Raw genomic sequence first — 12,458 nt, forward strand, 5'->3', positions numbered from 1 at the left:
AGCCTTAGATCCTCGGGCGGGGCCGTCCTAACTGGCTTAAATCTAAAGGTTTCTTCATCAGGGCCCCTCGACTTTGGAACGACCTGCCCGAGGAGATCAGGCTGCAGAATCACTAACATCTTTTAAATCACTTCTTAAAATCCATTTTTATAGACTTGCTTTTATGTGATGTCATCATCTCACTTTAATTTAATTTTTATTATTTTGTTTGTACTTTATGTTGACATTATATGATGTTGTCTTATGTCCTCCATTTATTTATTGATGTTGACTTGACAACACGAAATCTCCTCCCTCTATTTTATTTATTCTTATTGTCATGTTTTTCCTGTTTTTCTGTTCTTATCTAGTTCATTGTTTTGTACTGTCTTACTATGTTTTATTTAGCTTTACTTTAGCTCCTGTCTGGCCTTGTACTGGCCATCTGTTGTTATTTTGCCTCTGGGGTATTTAAGTTTACAAAGCAAAAGAGCTACATACATATACATATATATACATATATATACATATATACATATATATATATATAAACACACACACACACACACACATATAAAGTTATTATTATTTATTTTCAGCATGGCTGCTTGAAATATTCTCCTCCTGGTCTCTACTTCTGTTTTTGCACCATCTGTCTTCTGTCTCTACATTTTACTGTCTCACCATCACAGTTTAGCTCGTCTCTACCGATAATCAGACCGATATTAAAACCAATAATATTCAATAATAACAGACTTTGAGTGTTGGATTTATCATTATGGAGAGCTTCAGTTTCAGTTCACACACATTAATACAGGTATCATACAGATAAATGTTAATGCCACAATTCATTCAACAGAAATCATTAGGGAGCCTAGAACATGAAATCTGATGAGATCTTTTTCTGTACTTTAACTTTGACTGGTGTGAGAGAGAAACAGAGAGAGAGAGAGAGAGAGAGAGAGAGAGAGAGAGAGAGAGAGAGAGAGCATGGTAAGTAAAAGAAGAAGTTAGCAAAAGTATAATCAGTACAGTCCCACTGGGTTTCCCACAAATGACTGTCAATTATTCTGCCCTACAAAGTCCTAGTCCACAAAACACTGCTGGAGTTTCACAGGAAGAAAAGAAAGAAAAGTTTTCAAATGTAAAGTAAAACAACAGGGGAAAAAAAGACATACAGTTCCCCCATTACAGCTCGTCTGGTGTAATCCAAGTCTCCTAAAGTCCAGACATGCTGTTTGCATGTCGTCACACCACACACACACAGTTCACACAGTGTGCATGTGAACGTGGCTCCAAGCTAAAGATCTACAGTGAAGGTTCAGGATAAAAACATGCTGTAAATAACATTTTCTCAGGCATGTCGGGGGTTTAAGAGACTTGGATTACACCAGATGAGCAGTATGTTTTTATTCTGTTGTTTTTGTATGTTTGAAAACTGCTCACCATTCACTTAAATTGTTTGGGAGATTCTGCAACACTGTTTTCCTGTGAAACTCCAGCAGTGTTTTGTGGACTAAAAAAACTAAACCTCACCTTCAATCAGCATGAGGATGAGTAGATAATGACTGAATTTTCATTTTTTAGTGAACTGTCCCTTTAAAGTTTTCTAGCTGTCGAGCCAAAACAGTTGCAGCAAGGTAATTGGTTATGTGGCAGTTTTATAGCTTTATATTGTATCGTTTCTACATATTAATCCTGACCTCTGAGAGTACAGAGAGTACAAAAAATATTGTGTCATAACAAAACAAAAGGAAGTAACTTACATTTTATCTGATCACTTTTTAAATCAGATTATTTCAATGGTTTTGGGATGTTTCTGAGCATTTGAAGCTACTAATATTTATATTCTTATAAAATAAAATGGGGTTTTTAAATATAAAAGGCAGTATGCTGCAATAGGAGAAATATGAAACTGATTGCTTAATTTTAACACAATGCATTGTCACACCTGGGTTGTTGTAGTGGTGAGTGTGAGAGTTATGAGTCTTATATTGTCTATACTGTTGTTATATATAGTAGTGTAATGCTCATAGTTGGCATATTTCTTGCAGACATTTTATATGTTACAATACAGTAAGTGAAGCTCTGGTGGTTTGCTGTAGCTTCTCTACAGCTTTTTACAGTTATTGTACAATTTAGTATTTACAGTTATTTTATGTTTTCCAAAATACAACACATTTGAGAGAAAATATTTGTCCACATAAGAAAAGATATTTTTAAACTCACAAAACTCATTTTTGACCAAAAAAAAAAAAAAAAAAGAAAAAAAGCTACTGCCTTCTTCCTTTGAAGGACAGTACAGGTCATCTTTAGACATTTGTTTGCCAAAAAATGTATACATATTAGTTTGTTATTTTTCTGCTTTCATTTTTCTGCTTTCATTTTAAAATTCTCCCAGGTCTAAGGTCAGCGAGTTTGTAATGAGGATCCAAAGTGACGACATATTATTATTCTAACATTTTAGAGGATGAAAAAAGTCACTGTTGTAAATCCTAGTGAAAATTGGTCTAAATGTGAACATTCAATCAGCATTTACCATGTAGTTCAATGGAAAACTGCTCACTGGGAGGATACTGAAATAGACTTTTACTATGTGAATGTGCCCCATGCTGTTCCTTTCAAAGTAACATCTCCAAAGTGGTTTAGATCATAATTCATAATTAATTTTATGAATCATAATTAATCTTGTCTTTAATAATTTAATTTATGATTAATAAGACAACTTTTGTTTCTCCCCAATAGTCTGTCTCTTCTTGTCCTCATTGTCACCTGCTGCAGGTCAGTCCACTCTCCTGTTTCATTCATAAAATCCTGTAATTTTCCATATATGGTATGCATGAAATATCAATGTCAAATATTGTACTTATAATTCTTATGTCCCTGATAGGTGGTCTGATCAGATTAGCTGGGTCTGGGTCCACTGGGTGCACTGGAAGAGTTGAAGTCTATTACAACAGTGCCTGGGGAACAGTCTGTGATGATGACTGGGACTTAAATGATGCAAAGGTTGTGTGCAGACAGTTGGGTTGTGGCACAGCACTGACAGTCCATAACTCAGCCCACTTTGGTGAAGGAACTGGACAAATCTGGCTTGATGATGTGGCCTGTTCAGGAAGTGAAAGTTCTCTAACTGAGTGTCAACACAGAGGATTTGGGACACACAACTGTGGACACGGTGAAGACGCTGGTGTGGTCTGTTCAGGTGAGAGCACATATTTATTTGCTGATTCAGCTAGCCTTAGATACTTATATTTTTTGACTGTTGGTAATACACTGCATGGACAAGTACCTCATATACTGCCACTCCAAAACATCCAAACTATCCCTTTAAATCTGAGAAGAACCAACAATATCAATCTGAAAATTGTCACTTGATTAACTCATATAGTTTGAACAACTGGAGATCCCTGCAGATGTTGCAATTTCCCAAGTATAAATAAAGGTTGAAAGGTTGAGCATAGTCACAAAGTTTGAACAAACAGATCTTTAGCTGTGCTGTAGTTCAGTGGGGCTCAATATGTCCAAAATGTAACAAGCAACTTCATCTTCAAGTGTCTTAAAATTTACCAACAAAAACTTGTAGTTTATTCTGAAGGAAACAGGAAGTAGTAAAGAAGGACAGAATGATGGAATGTGAGAAGAGATCATTCTACTGCTAAAGGACATCCTGAAATAGTCATCATGACAAACTCAAATCAAAACATTTTGCATTGATACAAACAAACCTTTTGTTGGCACAACTATCTAAATGATGAAAGGGGAAGAAAAAACATAAAATTATGATTTAAAGTTATTCCACACATATGGCACTTTTTTTATTCTCCATATAGAAAAATCCTAAATACAGCCCTGATTCCATAAAGGTTGTGACACTGGAAAACACATACTTTTCAACATCTATTCATTTGAATACAATACAATGATAAGATATTTTATATTTAAGCTGATAATATATATGCATTCTGAACTTGATTGCTGAAATACATTTCAAAAAAGTTGGGTCAGCGGCAACAGATGACTGGGAAAGTTGTGGAATGCTCCTTAAAACATTCCACAGGTGAAATAGTAACAGGTAACAGTATAATGGGTAAGAGGTATCCTCAAGACTCAGGTGTCCACAGGCAAGAATGGAGCAAGATTCACCACTTTGTGAAAAACTGCATAGGCAAATAAAAAAAAAAAAAAAATCATCTACAATCGATAATATCATTAAAAGATTCAGAGAATGTAGAGCAATCTCTGCATGTAAAACCAACATAATTGTATAAAGGATATTACTAAATGGGCTTGGGAACACTTTGGAAAACCTTTGTCAGTCAACATAGTTTGTCACTGCATGTATAAATCAACAACATCCACCATCTTCTCTGGGCCTGAGCTCACCTGAGATGGACTGATGGAAAGTGAAGATGTATGCTGTTGTTCTTTGGGACCACATTCATTGTTTTTAGGAATCATGGACGTTGATACCTCCCTGCCAGGAGGAAAAGGACCAGATTGTTGCAAGGACAATAACAGTTGATGACTTGTACCAATGTGGATGATAGTAACCTACAATCCAATCTGTTGAGTTGACCGCAGTCCCCTGTCTACCTCTGTCTGTCTCTACAGGACGTGTGCAGATCAGATTAGCTGGGTCTACTATGTGTTCAGGAAGAGTTGAAATCTATTACAACAGTGCCTGGGGAACAGTCTGTGATGACGATTGGGACTTAAATGATGCAAAGGTTGTGTGCAGACAGTTGGGTTGTGGTACAGCACTCAGTGCCCCTCAGTCAGCCAACTTTGGTCAAGGAACTGGACAAATCTGGCTTGATAATGTGGCCTGTTCAGGAAGTGAAAGTTCTCTAACTGAGTGTCAGCATGGAGGATTTGGGACACACAACTGTGGACACGGTGAGGATGCTGGTGTGGGGTGTTCAGGTGAGAGGAAGTTTTTTTTCATAAGCTTTGCCAGCCTTAAGTAGGTATTATACTTTACATGTAGAGGAATGTCCAAGGATCTGTTTGGGTCTGTGTGACATAAATTTAATCATCAGATGGTGTACACATGCATATCCTTCATGCATTGAGACTGTTCAAATTAGTCTGTGGACCCTTTGATGCAGCCATTACTGATGCCAATCTGCTGTACATGTGTGGAATGCGCCCTGCAAGCAAACTCCACAGCAGTCCATGTATGCGTCCGTTTCGGGAGCCCTTAGAAGCTTAAAGGGATAGCTAGCATATAGATAGATAACAATACATTTGAAAAATCGTTTCCAAAAGTCATGACCCATTTGTTCAAAACAATCTACAGACCTTGTTGTGATCAGTTTCAGGTACTAACTACTTTCTACAGAAGAATCTACCAAAACTTCTTTCTGTCTAATAGCTATTTTGTATTTTGTCCAAACGTAAATTAAAATTATTCAACATAAAGTGCTGTTGCAGTGTAATAATTGTTATTTTCATTCTTTGAAAGTCCCCAAAAGGCAAGAATGTTTATTTATTTATTTCTTATACTTTGTGACAGTTCAGATCATGATTTTACTTGTGGACTATAATAACATTATATTGAACAGAAACAGCAAGAAGTTGTAATATTTACTTTATAATATTCAGCTCTATTATAATATTCATTTTTTTTTTCCTTAACTTGTATTTAATTACTTAGGAATTAGAAAAAGTTAAAGTAAAGTAACACACTTCAGCTGAAAGCAGTGTCTTCTGCTCCAGTATACTGCAAATCACGCTAATCTTGTATTATTTTTTCAGCAAACCTCCCAAAGCCCAGCATCTCCATGAATCCTGCTGGTGTGGTTACCTGGGGTCAGGACGTCAAGATCACTTGTTCAGTCTCAACTCAGCATTTAGGTGGAACATTCATCCTGCAGAAAAGCTCAGGCTCATTCAGAAAGACCCAAACATCAAGTACCAGCTCTACTACCTTTAGTTTCCCCAGAGCCAACTTTGACAATGAGGGATCATACCAGTGTCAGTATAAGAAAAGCATTTCAAGTCGAGACTTCAGCTCCCCATTAAGTGACTCTGTCAGAATCTCTGTCACTGGTAAGGAAAAACAAATTTCCCAATCTTGATTTTTTGTTAACTTGTATTAAATTAAATGGGGATGACAAGGAGTAAAATAAAGGGCGAGACCCTGCCTCAAAGGCAATATACTATAAATCACTCTAATCTTGTATTATATTTTCAGTGAACCTCCCAAAGCCCAGCATCTCCATGAATCCTGCTGGTGTCACTACCTGGGGTCAGGACGTCAGCATCACTTGTTCAGTCTCAACTCAGCATTTAGGTGGAACATTCATCCTGCAGAAAACCTCAGGCTCATTCAGAAAGACCCAAACATCAAGTACCAGCTCTACTACCTTTAGTTTCCCCAGAGCCAACTTTGACAATGAGGGATCATACCAGTGTCAGTATAAGAAAAGCATTTCAAGTCGAGACTTCAGCTCCCCATTAAGTGACTCTGTCAGAATCTCTGTCACTGGTAAGGCAAATACATTTCCCAATCTTGATTTTTTGTTAACTTGAATTAAATTAAATGGGAATAACAAGGAATGAAATGAAGGGCAAGACCTTACCTCAAAGGCAGTTAATTGCAAATCACTATAATCTTTTATTATTTTTTCAGTGAACCTCCCAAAGCCCAGCATCTCCATGAGTCCTACTGGTGTGGTTACCTGGGGTCAGGACGTCAAGATCACTTGTTCAGTCTCAACTCAGCATTTAGGTGGAACATTCATCCTACAAAAACGCTCAGGCTCATTCAGAAAGACCCAAACATCAAGTACCAACTCTGCCATCTTCAGTATCCTCAAGGTCAACTTTGACAGTGAGGGGTCATACCAGTGTCAGTATCAGAAAAGGCTTTCAAGTCGAGACTTCAGCTCTGCCTTAAGTGACTCTGTCAGAATCTCTGTCACTGGTAAGTCAAGATGCATTCCCCAATCTTGATTTTTTTGTTAACTTGAATTAAAAAAAATTGGAATGTCAAGTGAAATAAAGGGCAAGACCTTACCTCAAATGCAGTTTATTGCAAATCACGCTAATCTTGTATTATCCTTTCAGTGAACCTCCCAAAGCCCAGCATCTCCATGAATCCTGCTGGTGTGGTTACCTGGGGTCAGGATGTTGGCATCACTTGTTCAGTCTCAACTCAGCATTTAGGTGGAACATTTATCCTGCAGAAAACCTCAGGCTCATTCAGAAAGACCCAAACATCAAGTACCAACTCTGCTACCTTTAGTTTCCCCAGAGTCAACTTTGACAATGAGGGGTCATACCAGTGTCAGTATCAGAAAAGCATTTCAAGTCGAGACTTCAGCTCCCCATTAAGTGACTCTGTCAGAATCTCTGTCATTGGTAAGGAAAAACAAATTTCCCAATCTTGATTTTTTGTTAACTTGAATTAAATTAAATGGGGATGACAAGGAGTGAAATAAAGGGCGAGACCCTGCCTCAAAGGCAGTATACTATAAATCATTCTAATCTTGTATTATATTTTCAGTGAACCTCCCAAAGCCCAGCATCTCCATGAATCCGGCTGGTGTCACTACCTGGGGTCAGAATGTCGGCATCACTTGTTCAGTCTCAACTCAGCATTTAGGTGGAACATTCATCCTGCAGAAAAGCTCAGGCTCATTCAGAAAGACCCAAACATCAAGTACCAACTCTGCTACCTTCAGTATCCCCAGAGTCAACTTTGACAGTGAGGGGTCATACCAGTGTCAGTATCAGAAAAGCATTTCAAGTCGAGACTTCAGCTCCCCATTAAGTGACTCTGTCAGACTCTCTATCAATGGTGAGGAAAATGCATTTCCCAGTCTTGATTATTATCTTAACTAGTATTTGTTTACCTAGGAATTACAAGACGTTAAATTAAAGTGACACACCTCAGCTCAAAGACAACATCTTCTGCTTCAATGTTCTATTATGTTTATAGTGGACCTCCCAAAGCCCAGCATCTCCATGAATCCTACTGGTGTGGCTACCTGGGGTCAGGACGTCAAGATCACTTGTTCAGTCTCAACTCAGCATTTAGGTGGAACATTCATCCTGCAGAAAAGCTCAGGCTCATTCAGAAAGACCCAAACATCAAGTACCAACTCTGCTACCTTCAGTATCCCGAGAGTAACCTTTGACAATGAGGGGTCATACCAGTGTCAGTATCAGAAAAGGATTTCAAGTCGAGACTTCAGCTCCCCATTGGGTGACTCTGTCAGAATCTCTGTCACTGGTAAAAAAAAAACAAATTTCCCAATCTTGATTTTTTTGTTAACTTGTATTAAATAGGGATGAGCAAGGAGTGAAATAATGAGCGAGACTCTGCCTCAAAGGCAGTATAAGGCAAATCACTTTAATCTTGTATTATTTTTCAGTGAACTTTCCAAAGCCCAGCATCTCCATGAATCCTGCTGGTGTGGTTACCTGGGGTCAGGACGTCAGCATCACTTGTTCAGTCTCAACTCAGCATTTAGGTGGAACATTCATCCTGCAGAAAAGCTCAGGTTCATTCAGAAAGACCCAAACATCAAGTACCAGCTCTACTACCTTCATTATCCCCAGAGCCAACTTTGACAATGAGGGATCATACCAGTGTCAGTATAAGAAAAGCATTTCAAGTCAAGACTTCAGCTCCCCATTAAGTGACTCTGTCAGAATCTCTGTCACTGGTAAGGAAAAACAAATTTCCCAATCTTGATTTTTTGTTAACTTGTATTAAATTAAATGGGGATGACAAGGAGTAAAATAAAGGGCGAGACCCTGCCTCAAAGGCAATATACTATAAATCACTCTAATCTTGTATTATATTTTCAGTGGACCTCCCAAAGCCCAGAATCTCTATGAATCCTGCTGATGTCACTACCTGGGGTCAGGACGTCAGCATCACTTGTTCAGTCTCAACTCAGCATTTAGGTGGAACATTCATCCTGCAGAAAAGCTCAGGTTCATTCAGAAAGACCCAAACATCAAGTACCAACTCTGCTACCTTCAGTATCCTCAAGGTCAACTTTGACAATGAGGGGTCATACCAGTGTCAGTATCAGAAAAGGATTTCAAGTCGAGACTTCAGCTCCCCATTAAGTGACTCTGTCAGAATCTCTGTCACTAGTAAGGAAAAACAAATTTCCCAATCTTGAATTTTTGTTAACTTGAATTAAATTAAATGGGGATGACAAGGAGTGAAATAAAGGACAAGACCTTACCTCCATGGCAGTATACAATAAACCATTCTAATCTTGTATTATATTTTCAGTGAACCTCCCAAAGCCCAGCATCTCCATGAATCCTGCTGGTGTGGTTACCTGGGGTCAGGACTTCAATATCACTTGTTTGATCTCAACTCAGCATTTAGGTGGAACATTCATCCTGCAGAAATATTCAGGCTCATTCAGAAAGACCCAAACATCAAGTACCAACTCTGCTACCTTCAGTATCCCGAGAGTAACCTTTGACAATGAGGGGTCATACCAGTGTCGGTATCAGAAAAGGATTTCAAGTCGAGACTTCAGCTCTGCCTTAAGTGACTCTGTCAGACTCTCTGTCAATGGTGAGGAAAATGCATTTCCCAGTCTTGTTTACATAGGAATAACAAGAAGTTAACATAAAGTGACACACCTCGGCTCAACGGCAATATCTGCTGCTTCAATGCTGTATTATGTTTGCCGTGGAGTCCAGTCAAGACTTCAGCTCTGCCTTAAGTGACTCTCACAGACTCTCTGTTACTGGTAGGAAAAATTGCTTTCTTTAAAGTCCTCACACAATTTTTGAGGTGCCTGACTGTCCTGTATTTTTGTTGTTTTTCAAACTCATTCTAGCAGTCACCTCCAACTCTTGTGGAGTCTAGCCATCAACTTACTAGCCCTCAGTAAGTTCATGTTCATGAGTTGGCTAGCTTGTTTCTGGGAAACTTGGTAAGCTTTCAAGACAGGTCCACAAGAAAGCAAGGTCACAGACAACGTCAAGGCTCCCTGATCTCTAGCTCTATATCGTGTAGCTCTTTGGTCTCTATTATGCTAGACCTCGCTCTAGAACATGACAGCACCCAGACTTCTAGCCTCCAGCCAGTTGACAACAAGGCCAGCCAGCTCCCTGCATGACCCTCTCCTAGAGCCACTGTCTGAAAGAAACGTAGTACTGTCTGACATCACACCTCCTGCTACCTCCAGCTGTCACAGCACCACAGAGATTCTGTGCCCATTATCCCAGCCAATGTCTCTCTCACCCCTGTTGGTGTATCCTAAGACAGCTCCTAAGTAAGCTGATGTCTCTTCAGCCCTTGGGTTGGCTGGCACCTTGTCTGTTCCTGAGTCATCCTTTGTCTCACCTGCTTCAGAGTCAGCAGCCCGGGAAGCACCTGTTGTATTTCTCCTGTCCAGCCAACAGCTGTTCTTACTGAACAGCAACCATCTCCTGTTAGGGCTGACGTGCAGCCATCTCCTGGTCCTGCTGAGCCACAACCATCCCTGGTTTCTGCTGAACCGTTGCCATTCCTGGTTTCCCGAGCTGCAGTTGTCACTAATTCCCGTACTGCAGCAATCTGTTGATCCACACCAGCTATTACCCTTTTCTGAGTTACTGCAGTCCCCATTTCTCAAGCCACAGCAGTCCCCTGTAGCTGTGCTACAGATATCCACTAATCCTGACTTGAAGCTGTTTTTAGTGGCCATGTTACAATCATCACTCACCTGAGCTCACAGCATTCCTATGCTGCTTCATTCTCCTGTTTCCATGGATCTACCGGCTCATCTGCCAGTCTTGCTGTTGTCAGCCTCCAGCCCTGTATGCCTGTTGCCAGATTCCAGTTCTTCACTTCAGTTGCCAGACTCTGGACCTGCTGTAAAGATGCTCTCCAGACACCAGAATCCAAAAGCCCGTCCAACCTGCAACTGAATATCTAGACCAAGCTGTTTTTCCTGTGTTCCAGCCTCAGTGTTGGCGTCCAGAAGGTTCACCACCGTTGCTGCCAGCCTCTAGAGTGGTTCTGCCTACCTTACTGGCTCCCTGAGCAGCCCCATCTTTGTCACAGGTCTCCAGGTCATCTACTTCTCCTGTTGTCCTCCTGCTTGTCCTCCACAGGTGCTCCAATGGTCTGATCATCCTCCACCTGCTACTCCACCTATATTGCCAGAATTCAGGCTGTCATCCAGACATGCTCTGCCTTTCACCCCTGCCTCCCAGTCACCCTACAGACCTGCTCTGCTTGTTAGGCCATCGTCCAGAGGTGTTCTTCCAGTCTAGTTTTCCTGCTGCCTGTCCTCAAGAGCTGCAGCAGCAGCATTCAGGTTATTGTCCAGACCCACTCCGCACTTTTCGCCCCTGCTTCCTGGTCACCCAGACTCTTTTGCTTGGTTTTGATCTCAGATCGAAACCGATGTTGATAAGGGAAACCAGCTTGGGACTATTTGCCTATAACCATTGCCAGGTGGCTCAGAGGTAGAAACTACATGGGTTTCCTTGATGATTTGATCTTTTGTTGAAGAGCCTGTAAATGAGATGGCCAAATGTCCACGAGACAAATGCAATACCACTGAAAAGCTACAATCCAAGCTCTCCACATCACCTGACTTTTTAAAGCATTTGAATAGCATTAGTGCTTATTAAACATTTTTGTACAATAGCTGTTTTTAGCCACAGGCCAAGGGTAAATTGAGTAGAAATTAACTGAAGTTGAAATAAAAAGGCAGAATTACATTATATCTTAATTTGACATTACATTATTTATTCATTGAGTCTCCCAAACGAATAATTATAATAAGATAATATAATAAGCAGTCTCTGCATCACTTAATGGTATCGGGAAGTAAAGCTTGTCTGACAATCATCATTTGATTTACATGAAATTTTCATGGTGTGGTCAACACTTGATATACTGGAACATCATGCACAATTAGCGGGTGTTCTCTAGCACCAAAATTACAAAATTCAGAGGCAGGTTGACAGACCTCTCATTAGTTGTCTTTAAAGTTCACATTCAAAATGTTTGCAATGAGTTGAGACTGCTTGTTTTTTTTCTCCAGAAAAAATTAATGACATCTATTCTGCATTGTGTTTATGTCATCTCTCTTTTACCCAGTGCCACTGCAGCAGCCCAGCATCTCCCTGACATCTCCTAACAGAGGGTTGGTCTGGGGTCCTGAAGGTGCAGAGGTCACCAGGGGTTACAGCTTCATCATCACCTGCTCCATTAACTCCAGCTATCCTGGAGGTGTTTTCTCTCTCATCTTCTCTGGCTCCAACATCACTGACACCAAGCCAGCAGTCAACCACTCAGCCTCCTTCAACTTCCCTGTAGCTGAGTATGAACACCAGGGAATCTACAGCTGTGTGTATGAAGTCACACTGTCCTCAAGGAAATTCTCATCTACCATGACAGCAATGAGTGTCACCGTTAAATGTAAGTAGGCAGTATTTAAGCTCTCCAAAGCAGCTTCATGTGTAAATAGTTTATTTTACATTTAGCAAAAAGCAAT

General features: G+C 40.1%; 1 protein-coding gene across 1 annotated transcript in view; it reads left to right on the forward strand.

Annotated features, from left to right (window-relative positions):
• Window positions 1-12,458, forward strand: part of LOC146310129 (uncharacterized) — a 64,962-nt gene that overhangs the window by 10,422 nt on the left and 42,082 nt on the right. The window contains exons 2-11 of the mRNA XM_084744255.1: window positions 2,870-3,184; window positions 4,594-4,905; window positions 5,740-6,033; window positions 6,179-6,472; window positions 6,617-6,910; window positions 7,054-7,347; window positions 8,364-8,657; window positions 8,803-9,096; window positions 9,242-9,535; window positions 12,062-12,382. Coding sequence (XP_084600381.1) covers window positions 2,870-3,184; window positions 4,594-4,905; window positions 5,740-6,033; window positions 6,179-6,472; window positions 6,617-6,910; window positions 7,054-7,347; window positions 8,364-8,657; window positions 8,803-9,096; window positions 9,242-9,535; window positions 12,062-12,382 — 3,006 coding nt within the window. The remainder of the gene's footprint in view (window positions 1-2,869; window positions 3,185-4,593; window positions 4,906-5,739; window positions 6,034-6,178; window positions 6,473-6,616; window positions 6,911-7,053; window positions 7,348-8,363; window positions 8,658-8,802; window positions 9,097-9,241; window positions 9,536-12,061; window positions 12,383-12,458) is intronic.

The sequence above is a fragment of the Lutjanus erythropterus genome, chromosome 19, assembly GCF_056507025.1.
Source record: "Lutjanus erythropterus isolate fLutEry1 chromosome 19, fLutEry1.hap2, whole genome shotgun sequence".
NCBI lineage: Eukaryota > Metazoa > Chordata > Actinopteri > Lutjaniformes > Lutjanidae > Lutjanus > Lutjanus erythropterus.